This window comes from Mercenaria mercenaria, chromosome 9, assembly GCF_021730395.1.
Source record: "Mercenaria mercenaria strain notata chromosome 9, MADL_Memer_1, whole genome shotgun sequence".
In the NCBI taxonomy this organism is placed as follows: domain Eukaryota; kingdom Metazoa; phylum Mollusca; class Bivalvia; order Venerida; family Veneridae; genus Mercenaria; species Mercenaria mercenaria.
Genome location: NC_069369.1, coordinates 53042909 through 53064178, shown reverse-complemented (window position 1 = coordinate 53064178; position 21270 = coordinate 53042909). Strand labels below are relative to the sequence as shown.

Below are 21270 nucleotides of genomic sequence, written 5' to 3'. Positions count from 1 at the left end.
CCGTTAGCTGTTGACTTCTTCGTACCCTTTCCAACTCCATTTTTGGCGCCAGGATTATCCGGTGTATCGTGTGAACCCCCGTCCTCTGGGCTATCAATAACCCCTAAAGCAGTTAGAATGTTCATATCTTGTCTAGCTCTTTTACGTTCGTAAGCGTTCATTGGAAAACCACTGTTTAGCAGACCCAAATTGCCAAAGCCAAACCATTGACCAAATGCCCTTTGCAAGGGCTGTATTTCATTGAAATCTGAAACAGAGTTATGTAATGTTAATTTAACACTTTCATTCATAGCACCGTTAGCACCATCATCGTCAGCAAAAATCTTAAATAAATCTCTCTTGTCAAAGAAATACGTCGACGGCGAAGTTTATGATTATTTAGATTTTTTATATAAATCCTACAAAGGCTAAATTTAACTTGACCTTTCAGGATTGAATTGAAAATATAACTGCTGGGTTAAGAGTCACACGGCATAATTTGGGTTATCTTACGACTTATCCAGCTTTTCATGATGGTAAAAGACCAATGGTATCCCTTAAGGCATTTTTTCAGGCATGTGTGGGCACATGGGTAAAACCATCAGCCTTCCGTTAGCTAGAATGTTGGCTTTCTCACCTTAAGAGGTTTCGATTTCTAGTCAGCGGCCTTAACCATTCGGCCACGGAGGCCTCTGTAAACATAACTGAAAGCTGTATCTTTTTGTCGTTGGCTTTAACGTTCCTTTCTATTTCAATTATTTCAGTAATATACGGAAACATATGGACATTTAAAAATGATTAATTCAAGTTAAAGTCTTATATATATGTCATAGAGAACAGCTAAAGTCGTCGTAATTTATATAATTTTACTGCATTAATAACGCAGTAAATACATTTTCTTTATATTTTACTTACCAAACGAATATTTTCATATCTTACAAATTTAAATATAATCCGGGACTCACTGGTTTATTCTGTTTTTACTTTCTATTTACAGTAAATAGCAGTAAATAGCATATAATTAATTTCCTGTCCCTAAAAGTAATTAAAACGTTCCAACAATAAAATAAAGTTTTAGTTGTCCCTTACCCAATCCAAGTAGAACAGCATTTGTGAAAATATTTTCATTTCTTTGTTGTCTTCCATTGTATAAAGGATGTGGTCGTCCGTATCTGGGCCAGGCAACGCCGCAAGCAAACAAATGAACCAAAATATAACAACATATTTCAACTTTCATTAATGTCCTAGTTGATTTATATCGATTCATAGTAACAGTTTCTATTCCGCGGGATTCCATTTCTGATCTTCGACCCTCTTCACTTCCCAGCCTTACTTCAATTGTTTGGTTTGTAGTGGTGTAATGTTTATATAACCAGTTACTTGTTTTCGAAAACAGTTTCAAAATACGTAAACTAGTAACGTTTTTATTATAAACACATTTGTTATCCTAATTAAAACCGCTTTTGCGTATATTAAGCAGTAAATTCATTGCGTTGTGTCAATACGATTTCCGTCAGTGGTGATTGACTTGCGTCGAGTTATAATTAAAGAGTAATAAAAAGGGAAATATATTATTTATCATTTATTTATGCGCAGTTTGATTCATTGAAAGAAAACAAATGTAATACACGCATAGATAGCATATTTTTTGAACGATAATTTCCCATTGTTTGGCTAAAATTGCATTAATTGTGTAATGTAAATGTTTGAAATATATGTAGTTATACAGAATTGGCACGAATGGTATACGGATAAATATGACACGATTCATTCCTGAATGATTAGTAAGACATACATTGCCCACCCCCATACACACAAAAATTAATAAATAAAAAACATTTGGCAAAAACTTTAATTATTTGGCTAAAGATCGCTGAAGAAGCAGAAACGTGCCGCCGTAGAAGCTAAGCTAAGTACCCTATTTGCGGCGATTTTATTTTCTCATAAATTGTATTTATTTTTGTAACAGTTAACGATTAAGTGTGGCAATGATTCTATTAATATGTTTTAAACATTAGGTATGAGAGGGGAGTCTGCAAAACTTTAGAAAATATTCAAATTGAACACGGTGTGTGGGATCCATGACAGTCACTATAGATGTTTATTGATGATTTACGGATATATCAGTCAACAAAGTGTCTATTCATTAACTTTCATGTTTTTGATTGACGTTGTCTTTTTATAAACTTCAATGTTTACTTTTTTATTGAAGTGACTTAAATTGATGGAAACGTTTAATTGCATACAAAGGCAAAGCTAATTTATACATGTCTTCTGTGCCACTGTAGTTAATTTTTATATTGAAATGTAAAATATTTAGATATATATAAGGCTTATGTCGACAACAGTTGTAACATCTCTGCGACTGTCTTGGTCGGGACATTGAATACACAACAACACAAAATATTTGCACTACAAGACATGCCTGTCCATCTAAATACGTGTTGTTAAGTTTGTGGCACGTCTTGTCTTTGTAGATATGACTGATTTATTATAATAATGAGGGTAGTGGGAGGGAGAAGTTAAACTTGCAATTGAACGAGATAAAACATATGGTCAGTGCTCTATATTTTATTGTAACAAATGTTTGAATTAAAATCAGTGACAGTAATACTCTTTACTCACCGCTTAAACCAAGACACCAAAGTTCTCTTACCAGTTTCTTCCGCTTGCCCTTAAAGGGATGCAATTCTCACTGATTTATTTACATTTATTCCCCGCCAAGACAAAATCCAAGTCTGATGAAAATTATATTTAGGCAATGAATTAAATGACAATAATCACAGTAACTTAAAAGCTTATTATTTACTAAAGATATAGTTTCAAATATCCCCTTATGGTATTCTCAAAATTAAAGATTGGTATTCACTTACTGACTAATTGCTAGAACATAGATGGAACGTGTACCATATCAACATAAAAGTTGCACATATCATCACACAAGAAAAATGTTTTGCATACATATTTAATTTTAAAGAATGCATTCAACCGAACTATTTGTGTAAAATTTATTGAATGCCACATACATTTGGTCAAGGTCAATCCTTTTGGTCACTATTGATGTTGTTTTGATTTTATATGCGCTAAAATAATTCAAACTTATGTAAGAATTGCACTTTTTGTCACATAAAAGTGTAGAATAGCATATCATTTTATCAGTCATTCATTGTTTATTCAATATACTGTACTGCAAGCTTTTTTGTTGTTGTTTTAAGATTTGTATTTTGGTTTAACAGGTTTTCAATTATGCTCATAAAGCCTGTATGTATATACTTTGCGATAATGCTATATAAATGTGGTATTGAAATAAAGAATTAATGAAAATAAACAATTACTTTAAAGAGGTAATGCATCTATGATGTAATATCAATTGCAAGGTCAACATAATACCAAATGATATTCATCGCGCTGTCATGCATTGTCGGAAAGTACGGCCAGTTGAATACGGCCCAATGCAACTTGCATACGCCATAACATGGGCAATATAACTCTGTTCTTTGACGCCATTTACCAGGTGCGACATTGGACCGCTGGCATAGATAGCCACATCCTCGCCACTATGTGTCTCAAGAGCTAGTGGAATGCCAGAGGGAAACATAAAATTATACGCAGCTGAAATGAAAGTAAAAAAATTACAAAACGATATAATTTGGTAATAAGATGGTATACATAGACTGTAGACTTATTTCACATTCGTTAAATATATTTGTTTAAAATGGATTTGACTTTATTCAGTTATACAGACTATGTTCACCTCATTCATGCTCCTACTCTCTGTTCCAGCACAAATTTGTTCTTGTCGTGTGCTTGCATGGTCATAATAACGGATATTTTGGACAATACTCTCTTTAGGATAGTATAAATTTTGTTAAGGTAAAATGATTAAAACAAAGTCATATTTTCCTTATTGGTGAATGAAAAATATTTCACGTTTACAACTGGCTAAATTGGTTTAGTTGGTAAACATAGTAATAGACAACGTAACATTGATATTCTTTAACAATAGACGGGGTGCGTTTTAGGAAATTATTTACTGTCAACTGGACGGAACTGGGATAAAGATTTTTCAAACAATTTTCAACCTTACTAACGTTTCGTATATTTTCGCAACCTCTTGATTGTTAAAACTATTTTTACTTAATATCATCAATTGTTTTTAAGTTTGTACAGTAATACTCTTTTTCTGAAATTCCCATGAACTTACACAGTCTGTTTGGTACCGTAATATATGTAGTATCTACAATGTATTATGAAATATCAGACCATCTGATTATTGTTTAAAAAACGGATTTAAACGCACATTTTGTTTTAAATTGAATAATGACGTTGGTGTTTTGCCATGTTTTTTTTCTCACTCGTATAGTATATTCTAGACGGCAGTCTGTAAATGTAACAGGATATTTTATACTTCCTTTATTTAGAAATTTCCATTTTCATCAGTTAAATATATGACATGAGTAATTTTATTACGATACCAGTTATTTTAAAGTATTGTGTCTTATTTTGTTGTATTCATACCATAATGGCAAATATAAAGTTTCTTATCAAGTCTTAATTTCGAAACATTCATCAAATGTGGCCCAGCTGTCAAGTACGTCTTTCCGGAATGGGTTTTGCGTATCCCGAAATAAGCCTTAGAGTTTTGTCGACCTAAGGAAACCACATCTTTAAATGGAAAGGGTAACAACGTCACTTTTCATTGCCGGGGTATGGTTAGCTTATCAAAACTAACAAAACTATAGAAAGGTAAACGTTCTTGATATTTTGTCATTTTATCCAGAAATATCCTTAGTTTCTTGAATATACAAAAAAAATGGCGAAATTGATTCGTGCTGTTTTATCGTATTTGACAAATGTTCATTTTTTTCCACAAATCTATAAAAATTAAATTGTCGTGTTTTCATTCGCTTATCCTTTATTTCGCTATTCAAAGAAAACATCATAGGAATTTCTTTCACGCACGTATGTATGTTAGTTTCATTACTGTAGCTTAAAAATAAAAAAAAGAGAGAAAACTAACCGATTCTTTATCATATTTCAACATGACACCAATAGGACGTATGTAGTCATGACGTCACAAGTAAAAACTATCATTTATAACCAAGAAAATAGTTACAAATTCCTGTAGGAAATAACTTAAACTTTAACAGGATATTAGAATCATGTATGGGTTGCTAAAATATTTCAAAAGTTTTGTCTCACTTGTATCCACTCCCGACAGATCTCTTCTTGGTTCAGCGTAACTTGGTCCATTACTGTATTGTAAAATTGTCATGGGTTTTCCATCCAGTGGTTGCGGGCCACCATCTACTAAACCTGCATATAAAAGCATTTTATTAGATTGAGAGTAGTAGTGATTTCTATCAACTCTGCAGTGGCTTACACAAACTTTATTAATAGATTTAAACTGAAAAAAAATGCAATGCGCTGCCATATTTGTTTCTTAACAATGATACATTTATATTTCATTTTATATTACTTGTTTATTTAAACTTATTTGTAATTCAATTATGAAAAAAAGTAGGTCCGCCTAAATGTAAACCTGCGTTTGGTGCTTGATTAGAAACGTGTTCATAACTTACTGTTTCTGAAATGATTTTTTACTTTTTGCCATATTTTGCAAAGTACAATACGGACTCAAATTGCAACTCACGACACGCCAGTAACCGTTACGTTCGTTTTGTTTATTTCTAACATGCAGTTGGTCAATTTCAACTATAAGTAGTTAATAAGGGGGGTCCGAGACTAATCTAAAACGTTAGATTTTGACATGGATTTTAACAGCATATTGAACCATACCTAATTCACCAACACGTTTAAACGAATTTGTATATCTTACCAAGTATATCTGCGCCTCTGCTTGGATAACCAGCAATGTTAAATGTATGTGAGTGATCAGCTGTTACAAGCATCAAAGTGTCCTCGAACTCTATATTCCTTCTTGAGACATTGACCGCTTTATCAAAGGCGAGGGCATCATGGAGTGCCAGTTTTGCAAGATTGTAGTGGTGACCGTGGTCTATACGTGCACCTGTAATTAATATCCTCTTTTGTCATTCAGCCGGTTTTTCAAAGTTTAAACAAAGAAACAAAACCGTTTTGAATAGAACCATGTATTTTCCAAAACTGAAATACATGCAACTTGAATCGTGATTTATGTCTTATATCTTCCTACATTCATATAGTTTTCAATTCACTTAGTATCGTGTACTTTTGAAGTTTCCGAACAACAAAATCGTCGATTAGCGGCGTTAATTTCGAACGTCGCAATTTTAAGAAATACTGATACAAAATTACTGTCATTGATGGTACAATGTATTTACAATTTCTCACTTTTATTGATGTGTATTACTTTAAATTAACACCAGATAATTTCTTAAACAGCCCGTCTAGCCCGATACGAGTAATATGTCCGAGCTGGAGTCAAAACTTTTTCCTTACAGATACGGACTTTATCTTCTTTTGGTTCATATGGATAAGTTGTCATTTATTTGTTGCTACTTTAGGCTCATACGGAGAACTTGTCAGTTATTTTTGGCTACTTTTGGTTCATATCGAGAAGTTGTCAGTCACTTGAAGAAACTTGGTTATAGCTTAATAGCTAGTTTCAAATCCAGAAACGTCAATACCGGTATATAACGGCCATAGAAATACTATTGATGGTTTTATCTGGGTACCCGCCTGTATATAAACCTTTAGCCCTCCTCGTCCGTGTTACAGCCAGTAAGGAACCATATCATCTAAACTGTTTAAAAGGGTGTTAGTTCAAAAACTACAAACCAATACTATTATTCTAAAAAAAGATCCAAATGATAAACAAAGGGTTGAAAAGCGGAATGGTTATGATGATAACTTTTGCCGCATCACCGTTATCAATGTAGATCATCATCTTTTCAACCGCGAGGTGTTTATGAGCATTTTAGGACACGAAGAATGGCTTTTTGTATTTCATTATTCATCGTTCAGATGCTCAAGTATAAACCTATCTGTCTAATGCTTTCCATGTTAAATTCCTGCGCATCAAAACTGTTGTATATTTGACGACACACCACGGAAATGTATTTTGTGAATGAGACATTGGTAGTGTAATTGTCGGTCTGCTAGGCGTCATACCGTAATTGATGGACACTAACCTTACAGTGCCTTATAAATGCACATTGCTTGTTATTTTCCTTCAGTCTGGGTCAGTTGAAAAGGCTTGTATAAGTCATGGCAGAGTTATGAGACATAAACAGAGATAACATGTATCAAATTCTCGAAAGAAGTAAGAAAAACTATCTCTATGTCTTGTATGACATATTTTTCTGCCCTCCATTGTCAATTTCTTAAGAGAACTTCAATAATCGTTTTCAAAGATTGTTTCAGTAAACTACGTTTATTGCTATCGTGTGTCTTACATATTTCTCCAGGTGGTACGCAAATGTGAAAATTTAATAAAAACATCTACATTTCATCTCTACATATACTTACAAAGCTTCTTACCTGATAGCGGAAGTCGAATTTGTCAAGATAGCAATATGCTAAAATTAATAGTTACCTACACTACCCAGATAAATATGTAAGACAAACACAATTAAAACAAACGTCGTGGAAATTTGTTATGGATACAAGCAAGGTGTTCTCTATACAACTGAACACGAACAATGTTAGAATATGTATAATGAAAAAGCACATATATATTTTCAAACATAAAAAACCACCCTGAAAGGACTTTCCTACTTGATTTGAACAATTTGATAGATGTTATATTTTTAAAGTGATATAGTATGGAGATGAAAATTCAATCCAGAGGAGATAACTTATCAGCTTAATATATGAATCTTAAAGCGGCATGCCTCCAGATCTTTCGACAACAATTTTTCTTTTAGATATCTTGAAATAAATGCTATATTTCTTAAGAAACACATCAGAATTTGCTGTTTTTACTACTTTTTACGATGAAAATCGAAAAGCGTTTGTCACGCTTTTACTCCAGGTAAACTGTCTCCATTATAAATATCTATATTTTGGAGTCATTGTTCACTTCTTCAGCTATAGCGCTCTTGGTTACGACGACGGGAAAATGTCTTTATTGCTGCGGCGGTCCGGGGTTCGAAACCGACGCAGTCATCATTTTTTTCTTGATTTGGAATTTTTTTAATACTTTAAAACAAAAATTCATATTCTGATGTTCATAATATGACCAGACTTCAATTTGAAAGAAAGATTTTTTTTAGCCAAATCTGGAGGCCAGTGCCTTTAAACAAAACAAAACAAAACAAACAAACAAAATACTGTTAAAATGGCATTCAACCACGGTGATAATACCTTCTACGAGAAGAAAAAATCCATTTTCTCCTTCCATTAAGATTTTGATAGCCATTTCAACCATTTCTGCAAGAGATGGTTCACCCGAGGGCCCTGATTCTTTCCGTAGCAAATCAAAATTCATATAACTTGGTTCAAAGAGGCCTGTGCAGAAAAAAAACAAATGTGTTAACTTGCAAGCTAGCACAACGCTGCAGTTATAAGTAATTCAGTTTTGGACACACAACATGTAGATTGCGGATTCTTCATCACCTGATAACATCCGAGCTTCCAAAGCACTATATTTTCAGCAACAAGACAGAATTAATGGTTATTCAGCCAGTGTTGTGCTATAGCGCCATTAGAGCTAAACACCGAAATTTGTTATCAAAAGCGTATCAATTTATGGACATCATGCAACAAATTGCGAAATTCACAGCACTTCAGACACTGCCCCTAATTGCATGACCATAAAGGTTGTTTTCATCATTTCTGGTACATGTATATATATTGAAGAATACTGATATATATTTACTTATTTCAGCTTATTTCATTAAAAATGTGTTTATGGTTTCGACAAACATTATTCAATGTGACCGAAATCATGCTTTTCTTACCCAACAGAAACTCGACATTATCATCAACCGTCAAAAAGTCATCCCTATTCCATACATATCTGTAATTCTTCATGCGATTTATCTTGTCGTTTATCCACTCCTGTAAACGGAAAAGAGTAAACCATAACAACCAAATATTCCACAGCATTCACAGATGGATCAAAGTTAGTGTTCATATGGCTGCTATACAATATTATATTTTATCTGAATGTATATCTTCTAAATAAATAGTCTTTTAAAAGCATACTAATGTTCGTCAGGCTCATGAAGCTTTATTCATAAATGATCAAGAGAAATAATGTTTAGTCAAACGGATAAAATTGTGTAAATAAATAGTCAAAAAAATATTTTGTATTACTAAACTGTCGAGAGAAATAGCAGAGTCAAGTGAAACAATTTTCGGTCAAACGGATATAACTATTTTTAATGAATGGTCACGAGAAACAGCTAGTGGAGCAGCTTAGTGAGAAAATCTAAGGAAATACTTCACTTGATGATACAAGTATGAAATTTACACTAAATGTTCATCATATGGCCCAGATTCAAAAATGATCGAGGGCAACCTAAAAATCATCCATTTTCAAGATGGCCTCCAAATTTCAAAATGGCTGCCAGAATTGAGGCATTTTTCATATAATCAGGATCTGTAAGTTTCTAAAATATCATATTTGTTGGGATATAACATGTTTTTCCCTATCAGTTTGTTCCCATAAGCTGATAGTTTTATTTTTAATGTTGCCTTTTCCAAATATCGACCCATTTAAGAAGGTCGCCATCTTTAAAATGACCGACTTTTAGATAACGTTCTTATCACGGCCAAGTTTGAGTTTTCTACTTTCAGTGCTATAACCATCGACTATTGATTAGATCCTGGCCCCAGACAAACGTGAAAGCATATTATTATGATATTGGCCTGAAAGAAGCTAATATGGTTTATATGGACGTCTCTTCTTTTCAATCTCTTCTCTGTTCTATCCTTCATTTCTTGCTTTGTTTCACTGAGAAACAGTCTAAAAGTATGGCAATACTGAACCATTGCTTATCAGATACCAAATTTGAATATATCATTGTAAGTTTAAGTATCTGTGCTTTTGTTTATGTTCTATTTCAAACTCTTGATAATGTCGAAAAGACTTCAATAGAAGACCTCCTAAACTATGGAATAGCTTTCTTAGATGCGTTGAAAATAAAACTAAACTATTTAGTTTTCGTGCGGATAAAACAAGACGTATCACTAATGGTGATGAATACCCCCAGACATCAGCTTATTGTCAGAGGAACAGGGTTATTGAAAATATGATACATTGCTTTGTATATTGTACAGGAAGAAGATGTACAAAGACGCACAAAAAATGTTGTGCAAAACTGTATAAGATCTCCAAACTTCACTGCTGTACCTTAAAAAAAGAAAGTAGGTCAAGATCAAGGTCACTGAAAGTCAGTTTTGAAATGTTTGTTCAAAACTGTACAAGTGGTTCGAATTTTATGGCAATATCTTAAAAAAAGAAAAGAAATTAAGTCAGTAGGTCAAGGGACCATGCAATCTGCTTTTTAATCTTGTCTTTTGGCAGTTTCTGTGATATGCAGGCTCCATAACCACAAATTAAATCAAGCCTGCAACATTTTCGTTTATGTCGTGTTTGGAGACCTGTGGGTTTCCACTTTTTTATTTTATTATATCACCAAGGGTCATCAACTAGTTATACTTAACCGATAAAGTATGTTAAAACAAGAGCTGTCACTAATGGTGACAAATGCCCCCACAGCACCTTGACCTTTGACCTGGTGATCCCAAAGTCAGTAGGGGTGGTGTACGCAATAAGTACTATCAGCATGTGAAATTTGAAGGTCCTGGGTGAAGTGGTTCGCGAGTAAAGTGCCTTCATGCAAAAAGTTAACGTTGGCCCCTGTGACCGTGACCTTTGACCTGGCGACCTCAAAGTCAGTAGGGGTTGTGTACTCAGTAAGTACTATCAGCATGTGAAGTTTGAAGGTCCTGGGTGCAGTGGTTCGCGAGTAAAGTGCCTTCATGCAAAAAGTTAACGTTGGTCCCTGTGACCTTGACCTTCGACCTTGTGACCCCAAAGTCAGTAGGGGTAGTGTACTCAATAAGTACTATCAGCATGTGAAATTTGAAGGTTCTGGGTGAAGTGGTTCGCGAGTAAAGTGCCTTCAAGCAAAAAGTTAACGTTGGCTCCTGTGACCTTGACCTTTGACCGGGTGACACCAAAGTCAGTACGGGTGGTGTACTCAATAAGTACTATCAGCATGTAAAGTTTGAAGGTCCTGGGTGCAGTAGTTCGCGAGTAAAGTGCCTTCATGCAAAAAGTTAACGTTGGCTCCTGTGACCTTGACCTTTGATCGGGTGACACCAAAGTCAGTACGGGTAGTGTACTCAATAAGTACTATCAGCATGTAAAGTTTGAAGGTCCTGGGTGCAGTAGTTCGCGAGTAAAGTGCCTTCATGCAAAAAGTTAACGTTGGCCCCTGTGACCTTGACCTTTGACCTGGTGACCCCAAAGTCAAGAGGGATAGTATACTCAGTAAGTACTATCAGCATGTGAAGTTTAAAGGTCCTGGGTGCAGTGGTTCGCGAGTAAAGTGCCTTCATGCAAAAAGTTAACGTTGGCCCCTGTGACCTTGACCTTTGACCTTGTGACCCCAAATTCAGTAGGAGTGGTGTACTTAATAAGTACTATCAACGTGTGAAGTTTGAAGGTCCTGGATGCAGTGGTTTGCGAGTAAAGTGCCTTCATGCAAAAAGTTAACGTTGTGACGAACGAACGAACGAACGGACGGACAGTTGAAAACTAATATGCCTCCCTTCGGGGGCATAAAAATCCAATGTAACTCTGTTCGTGTTCGAAACAAATAAAGGTCCCCAACTTAGTCAAAAATCATTCAAATGGAACGTGTTTCGCACATGCATAACTACACTTGGTACCAATGATAATAGTAATAACAAGTCTGACTGATAAGTAGCGCTGACATTTTTTTCCATATACATATATAGAAAAAAATAATAAAGAACTTTAACTGTGTGAAAAATAATTCAAATGGAACATGCTTTGCATATGTACAACTTGACTTGGTACCAATGATAATTGCAAGGTTTGATAAAAGTCTCGCATATGATGACCGAGAAATAGCGCGGACAAAAGTTTTCCGTATTCATATAAAGAAAGAAAAATAAAGGGCCATAACTAAGTGAAAAATCATCCAAATAGAACCCGCTTCGCACATGCGCAACTTGGCTTTGTACTGATAATAATTACAAGGTTTGATTGAAAACTGGCAAATAATTGCTGAGAAATAGCGCAGACAAATTCCGTATACAGACGGACGGACCACAATCCAGAATAGCCCCTAGATATCTCGGGATATAATGATAACTGTGCAAACCAATAAAATGATCATAGCAACAAAAGGTGCCGATACTGTTTGCGATTTAGATATAAACAGAAATGCGCTTGCTCCATGCAATCGAGAAGAAGCCGATAATCGTATATTTGTTCATGCAAAGCATGCCTCATTGACAGGAAACCGAACAATAACAATTATTAGACTGTAGTTAGTTCTTGCCATGGCAGTGTACTGATGTTTGTGGCTTGCTTACTTGGTCCTCACTCAAAGGCATTGCCATTGTTTCTTGCTTTTACCGGTTGCGACACTGTTTCTGCATTTGTCGGCAAGGGCAAGAAATCTGCATGGCAGGAATAGAATGTTTGTGAAACAGCTACAGTTCAAAGTATTTCATAGTCTCCGTGTTGCCAAATACACAATAACGGAGTAGGAAATGGATACATTAGAAAATTTTTTTAGTTATATTGTATGCTCGATCAAGCACGACATGCAAGATGGATGAAGCTCGTCTTGATTTGTTTGCCCGGAAACAAAGAGCGTATAATGCGATTCCACCAACAAAAGGTGCTCTGAAACAATTCATCAAACGAGCAATTTTTCAGGCAGGTCATGTCTGGGGCAAAGCAGCTGTGACCATGCAGCAACTGCCGCCTCCGTCAAACTGGGGATGGCTGAAGCAGAACAATGTGTGGATCCCTTATCGGATGGAATTGTCGGTTATAGCTGAATGCTTCCAGGTCCTTCAAAAGTGTGGCTGCAAAAGGACTTCCTGTACTGGAAATTGCAAGTGCCACCGCTTAGGTCTGTTATGCACAGCAATTTGATGTTGCAACTGTTAAGAAAATAACTAAATGCAGTATATGCATATTTTTTTGTTTCGGTTAGAACACGATTTCCGATGTGTATAGTGTCGTGGGTATAGTAAATCAACAGAGATAGTTTCTTAAGGTTTGCATTATAAGAAAATGTTGCTCTTCACTGTGCAAGTGCTCACGCGGTCCTATTTCTTTATCCCCACGTGGTTTATAAGACGCATTTTCTAACGATGTTAATTTATTGCATTGAATGTAATCTGAGTGTAATGTATATAAAACTATATTGGTTGGTGTGCTTCAGATTTTACCATTGTTCGAAAACAAAACTGCAAGTTATAAAAACTTAAGTGTTGAGATGTCTAAAGCCATGAGCTTAGTCATACAAAATTGATTACAAATTAAAAGAATATGAATACTACAGACTGGTATTCTGTTCTAAACTGAAACGAAAGTATATAAATAAAAACAAGGAGCTGCATTTAATAAACGCTTGATGCCCCCAGTGGCATCCTTGTCGATAGATTTTGCACCTAAGTCCAAAACAAGGTCAAGGTCAAACTGAGGTCAGGTGATGTTTGAAGATGGGGAATGGTCACAGTTTACATCTGTATTAGTATCAATTCATTCTTGTTAGGGGTATTGATGCTAGACGAAACGGTCCCATTTGGTTAACCAAGAGATGGCCCATATAAAGCAACCTAAGTCCAAAATGAGGTCAAGGTGACGATCAAATTGAGGTCAGGTGATGTCTGGAGATGAGGAATGGTCACAGGTTACATCTGATTTAGTATTAAGTCATTCTAGTAAGGGGTATTGATGCAAGACGAAACGGTCCCATTTGGTTAACCTCGTATGGATACTTATGTGGCTACTCTTTTGTTCTCTCTATTGTTCTTTTAGCCACGTAAAAGAAAAATAGCCACATAAAAGCCTTACGGAATGAATGACATCAAAGAAAAAGTACAGTTACCTACTGTTCCTATAGCCACCTAAGTATGCAAATGTGAGCTCGGACGGATGAACGAACGGACGGACGGACAGGACAATCACTATATGCCTCCCGCATTAGTAGATGCTGGGGGCATAAACATGCTATTTTTTTAATGTATTACATGCTTGCCTCAAATAAAGTACTGAAGAGTAAATACAAAATGGCGGCCATTTTGTTTCTGCGGCGGCCATCTTGAAAACGACATTATTTCAAGTGGCCCTTGATCTTATGTTAAAGCGCATGCCAGGTAGGTACTGTCCTGTAAATTTGATGCTTGTATCATCAACTGAAGTATTTTTGCAACATCCTGCTCCACTAAGCCTCATATTACAATGATAAAGACATTTTTGTTGGCTTTACCGTCGCACAATCACAATTATAGATGATATCGCGACTTTTAAACTTTGATGATGGATGAAGACCCTATGTGCCCCCTCCGCACTTTATTTCATCACAGGTCGGCTTCTGGGTATATGTAGAACCACCGACATTCCGTAAACCAGCTGGATGGCTTCCTCACATGAAGAATTCAACGCCCCCAGTGAGACTCGAACTCGCATCAATTAGGTGCAAGTGATTTGAAGTCAGTGACCTTATTACCATCTTAAGGCATTACTGATTAGCGTATTGCACTATGCAATTAATTGACCGTTATTTTCAAATGTCATTTTGCATCTTTTTTTCTATCTCATGCATGTCATTTTTACTTCCTAAACTGTAAGAAATATGTTGGTTTCATGTCTTTTAGAATTACCTCTATGAGATTCCTGCCGTCTTGTCTCTGGCCTGATTCAATCTGGTATGTCTCTGGGTCTTTTGTGGTGTTCGGAAGAAAGTACATTCGCCCTCCACCAAGAATTACCTTATCAATATGAAAAGTATTTACTTAGTCTACAATAACAGAATATTTGCTATGCATATATCTCCTTGCTCTGCATGACATGTGCTTTACAGCCCTGTAACACATTTATGTTTGAACTTTTCTTTATCAAGTAACACATATTTGTCTCACTTTTTTCGATATAATTTTGCGACTTCTTATCTTAACATTAGGCATGTGTGTGACATTATGCTTAAGTGCAGCTTCGATTCTATAAAATCACATATGACGTTTTTCCTTAAATCAGGAACACATGGAAAAACAATCAATTGGCTGTTTCCACTAACGTTTATATTTGGATTGTCCTCAACGAGCTGTCTAGCGATGTCTTTACATGGCGCATCGGCCGGAGTCATTGCAGTGTCACCCTCCCAGTTACGGTTAGGCGTTTTCGCATATGCGGCGGCTGGTGTGGCATGAGTCACCCTTGATGTGGTAACAATCCCAGTTCGTTTTCCTATTAATTGACAAGAAATGTAAAAGGACGTAAAATTGTGTCCATCATATCAAGGATCTATCAATTATAGATGTATTTTATGGATTTTACCTGGTTCTACGGCCCAATGTATCGAGTAGTCTAGGTGGTATTGAGGTATCGTAATGATATTACGCCCTGCATTGATCCGACATATATAGCTGCCTTCTGGGCCCAATGTATCGAGGAACCTAGATGGTATTGAGGTATCTCAAGGATTTTACGTCCTGCCTTGGTTCTTGATATGTAGCTGCTGCATGGGCCCGATGTATCGAGTAGTCTTGCTGGTATTTAGGACTACCTCGTAAGAATTTTACTTGCAATCTAATGCACAACATATCAAGGTTGATACATTTTAAGAAATTTACCTGCAGCCTGGGCCCAGTTTAGCAATGAGTCTAACTTTTCAGCGTTCCCTGATGCTGCACAGTCTGAATATACTGCTCGTCCATCAAGTCCTAGAATCCCAGCATTTGTTTTCGCACCACATAGTATAGCCGTTGCAGTTCCTGCAGAGTCTGGGGTCATGCGGCCTAGGTTGTATGTCTAAAGTAAAACAAAAAGGTAAAACTCATCATATCCCATATTCTTGTATAGATATATGCATTTTAAAAAATCAATGACACTCACAGTACAAAAACTCAGTACAAAAACGTTAATACGTTCATTCGTTTATTTTTCTGTTTCTTGAAACAAACAAAAAACAGAGAAAATGTGAATATATCTGTGAATTTTGATATGTATGATTGTCGATTCTTGGTTTTACGTGCTTTAAGTTAAACTACGATTTCGAGGAAAGGTTTACTGAAAAATGGGGTAAAGTTTAAGCGTTATAATAGGACAGTAAACGTGTATTAACCTAGAAATTGATAAAGTATATAATACAAAAAAGGTATATAAAAATATTATACTATACATTCTGGAATTAAGAAAGAGTGAGTGAGTTGGGTTTTACGGCGAATCGAGACAAAAAGGTCATATATCGCCGAGGAATTAAGAAAAAAAAGTAAAACAGGATTTTTAATACTTTGAAGGATGAGAGCGAAAGAGGTTCAAGGGCATATAAATAAAGATGCAGACAGACTTCTTTCGTTCTCACTCATTGATTTGTAACTTAACAGTAGGTCGGGAAGTTAAAATCATGTTAACCAAAACTCTAAACAACATATACCGAATCGGGTGGGTGAATATTGTTTGTAATTTTATTGCCAAATATACATATATACAAGAATTTGTTATACATGATTTACTTATACATTATATATTTCGCTTCTCGTAGTTCACCCATTAAGTCGTTGCAGTGCATGACATATATCAATACCTTGGATAAAGCTACGTTGTCAAGCTGTTCAAAACTTAGAATATTTTCCTCTCCAGGCCTACCGTTATTCTGCCCACCTAGTATTCTGGCAGCTGTCACAGTGGATACGCCCATTCCATCTCCAATGAAAATAATTATATTCTTGGCTATATCAATATTCTTCTTTTTGTTTATTTCTTTCTCGATATCTTTGAAACCTTGGTTGAACCAGAACGACTTTTCTGAAGTAGGAATGAGAGTCTGACCCATAGTAAATAAACGGATTATACACGTGATTAAGTGTCCACAAAAACTTGTGCACCATGACAATATAAATTTTAGTATCAAATACATCTTGAGTTTCAAATTCAAAGTAAAAAGGACATATCTGACTGTCTGAAAACGCAAACGTAACGCTATCTATAACAATAACGCTTTGACAGAATATCATTCTTGAATATCACTCTGGCATATTTCATAATATATTTGGTTTGTTTACATTACAGTCAAGTTAAAACTTCAGTCAACTAGTAGTGTTTCCCTACAAATCTTCGCGAACCAGTCTAAATCGTTTGTCTATATCGTGGCGGTGTTCATTTTGATATCGACGCAGCATTACAAGCGCATAGGGGATGTCGGTCACGCAAAGAAAAGGATCGAAGGAGCCTTGGTAACGGATTTTTGAGCAAAGTGTCACGGACTGAAGGACGATAACATATCAGGGAGGAGAATTTTTTCGTGTATGACTGCCACCAACGTTAACTGCTAAATGTGAACGATCTGTTGGTAGCTTACTGGTACATAAAATATGTTTCATGTATGATCACAGACAAATTTTCAAAAAAGGAAATGTCCAGATTACCTATATTTCTAAGATACAAATTATTCATACTGAAGACAGAAGTCGTGACATGGAAATGGGCCACAATGACATTAGGTTTATTTATATTATCTGTTCAATAATAGTCACTTCCTTTTGGCAAAATAACTCTATTTTATCAAAAATAAATTAAATATAGAAATATAGAACAGATATATCAGTTCTGTGAAATGCAAGTCTGCTTTCGTTTTCGATGATGGTAAATTACACAGAAATCATCCTGAAATCCGTGACTCTTTGCAAAGAAATCCGTTACCAAGGCTTGCCCGAAACCATTTTTTCGTGTGAGCGGTATCACTGTGCATAACCAGAAATATTTCTATTTCTCGAACACGGTATATTTGACATCCTCTTAACAAAATATGAACTTCTTTGAAACCTCACAACGCACAATTTTTTATAAGCACAAGAGCCATGGCGGACCTGGCCATCGCTGCTTACGATGTCCTAAAATAGAGGAAGTATATATTTTAGAGAACCATACGCATATTAATTGATGTATATCAAGGCTCTATATCACTGTATGCACTCTAAATGAGGTACGTAATATAACGAGAAAATTAGGGCAGCATTTTTAGAAATGATTTATCATTTTGCTTAAGTATGAGAAGTGTTTTGTCAGTGAAAATCTTTTTATAGTTTTACAAAAGCGGGTTTCTATATATAGATATGTTAAATATAGTTCAGGTGTTGTATGTCTCAAACTCATAATCATTGTGATGGACACATTCTACTTTGAAAAAGATATCACAACGGGTTTGTTATCTAAGGTTCGTTCCGGATGTTCTTAGAAAAGCCGGAGGATTCGACATACAGTGTTGTTATATTTTCTGGTCCTTTGGGATCATGGGGTGTTTTCAACATGTGTAATAGAGTTCCGCTTAAACCAGTGCTAGGGGGCGTGAGAGGTGTTGCACATTTCATTACCTCTCGTGAACAGACTCAATCAAACCGAGTCTGTTATTATTCTTCCTGGTTGCATTCTATGTTTCCAAAGGATCATTTCACAAATTTTATTACAAAAGGACCCAAATGATTTAAACATAATTCCATAGCAAATATTTACAAAATAAAAAAAAACAAGACTTAAACAATTGTGTTAATCTATTGACAAAAAAAACTAATGCCGTGCCCGAGCCCCAAGCTCCAAGCTCTCAAGACACGTGGACACGAGCATAATCAACATGACAGAAGTACAGGTCGTAACACTATGCAACCAAACATAACAAGAGGACAATAAACAATAAATTACTTTTTAAAACAAAAGATAATATTAGTCTTCAGCTTTGCGCGATCCAGTTTGTACGAGACATGACAAACCAGTTTCTTAGAAATGAAAATAGACCAAAGACACATCAACGTTCCGAATCATTAAGAACAAATGTATTAACGAGAAAAGTAAGTTTAAAGGCCAATTAGAATAGAAATAGACGGTAATGACAAACCCCTTAGAAGCTTCTTATATGAAAAAGTGAGAAAAAAACTAACCATGCTGTATCCGCCACAATTTCTCTGCCGTCTGCTTGGAATGTTGAGTGTCTGTCATCTGCATGAAATGTCGAGCTTCTGTTAAAATAAAGATAACCAAACTAAACACAGTGCAGCTTTTCCCAACCAGTCGTTGTCACAGATGTATGTTGTAGACACTCTTTTAAATGTTCAAACAAAAGAATGCCTCAAGAAGCTTGACTAAATAAATCCGCGTCGTTATTAGTGCAAAAAGTAAGTAATTTTGAAGCACGGTCTTTAAAACAACCACTTTTAGTTACAACTGAATACTTTTAATAGTGAAAGCTACATAATATGTACATGTTACATATATAAAAAGGTTTATATTAACAAAAATATGTATAATTACATATTATATGTATAACACTTTTTATAAACAGTATGGGCATACGAAATAGCACCAGATATCATTGGACACCCTGAATATCTCTCATTGAGGGAAAATGTATTAATACCAAGTATATCCTTTTGTTTTCTCAAGGACAAGCGCACTCTGTTACAATTATTTAGAAAAATGATAAATTCTAAATAGGTTTAACCATTTCCACGAACGTGAACGGGTTTAACGTCGTTTTTAAACAATATTTCAGTGTCTACCAATTACACTGTACAGAAAAGAAAGATGTCGAGTATTTTCTTAAACAAATATTTTAACGAACTCACTGACTTAGTCTTCTGTTATTTAACAGTTACATGAACTAACAATAGAAAATATTCTTTTTAGAATTGAAAATAAATGGCATAAAGCGGGCACATTTACATTCTTCCTGTCCCTGAAGCAATTAAAAATAACATTATATGAACCGCACCATGAGAAAACCAACATAGTGGCTTTGCGACCAGCATGGATCCAGACCAGCCTGCGCAACCGCGCACTCTGGTCAGGATCCATGCTGTTCGCTAAAGGTTTCTTTAATTGCAATAGGCTTTGAAAGCGAACAGCATGGATCCTGACCAGACTGCGCGGATGCGCAGGCTGGTCTGGATTCATGCTGGTCGCAAACCCACTATGTTGTTTTTCTCATGGCACGGCTCAATTATGAATCGAAATAACAAAATAATCATACCATTATCTAATCCATTTGCGAAACTATTCCAGTTTGTTTGAGAACGACTACTGTATAAACTCTGTTGTCTTCCGTGTACAGACCAAGACCCACCACAAACAAACAAATGAAACAATACACACGCACATATATCAGATTTCATCACTGTCCTTTATTCTCCCGAGCCGTTGTAGTATCTCGTTTCTAAAGGTTTTTAAATTGTTTAAGCTGCTCCAGCAGTCAAAAGCCTTATTTCCGTTTTTTGCTTAATTTGAATGTAGCAGTTCATTGGTTATTCAAGAAAAGAAAAGATTTTCATTACACATCAGTTCATAACATTTGCGTTAGAAGCAAATGTGTTACCTAACTGAATCTGCATTTTTTATATAAATAGTAAAATCTTTGCGTTATTTTTGCAGCTCATATGTTCGGAAGATTACGTACACATACTTATCATCTTGATGGCTAGTGACGGAAACTGTGTTAATTAATTATTTTGAATATGTTGATAGACGAAGGTATGCACACGTTCAGAAGCTGAATTATAAGTATGAATCATACTCGTCCTCAAGGTGTTTTTTTCTTTGTGGATTCAATCACCATAAGTTTCTGGTTCCTAAATTGGAAGCACTTGCCGTTCAAAGCCGCGCATGAGATGCAGATCGAAATCTTCGAAAAATAAACCAAGGGATATAGAACTCTATTATGTGAGGAAGTCATTCAGGTCATTGATACTATCGGAGTGTGGGCCCGTATCTGCAACTTAGCCCTTCTTTTATCATAAAAACCGCAAAGCCACTATATAATCTAACTTGTAACGGTATGACATGAAACCCAACAAATTGAACAAATAGGCACGGCAGACTTTTGCTTAAGCTTTGAGTAGTATTTTGTCTTGAAATAATTGCACGACACGATTTAGTGTCCTTAGTACCTACTGTACGCAGATTTACTGGCATATTACATCCACTTGTAGCTCACAAGGAGTCAGATTGTATTAATTATTTAAAAATATGATAAATTCTAAATAGGTTTGATATTTTTGACGAAAGTAAACGGGTTTAACGTCGTTTTCCAACAATATTACTGTGAAATACAGAAAAGTCATAGTTTGAGTGTTTTCATAAGA

The 21270-nt window shown here is 35.5% G+C and overlaps 1 protein-coding gene across 1 annotated transcript; it reads right to left on the bottom strand.

Moving 5' to 3' along the window:
• Positions 1-3379: 3379 nt before the first annotated feature.
• LOC123547179 (alkaline phosphatase-like) lies at positions 3380-20572 on the bottom strand. The gene is made up of 11 exons (XM_045334086.2): positions 20163-20572; positions 19075-19152; positions 16728-16948; positions 15775-15952; positions 15219-15388; positions 14806-14913; positions 8883-8982; positions 8287-8430; positions 5819-6010; positions 5182-5295; positions 3380-3591 (listed from the first exon to the last, which is right to left on the bottom strand). The coding sequence occupies exons 1-11, from the start codon at positions 20302-20304 to the stop codon at positions 3380-3382; spliced, it is 1659 nt and encodes a 552-aa protein (XP_045190021.2). The 5' UTR covers positions 20305-20572.
• Positions 20573-21270: the final 698 nt, after the last annotated feature.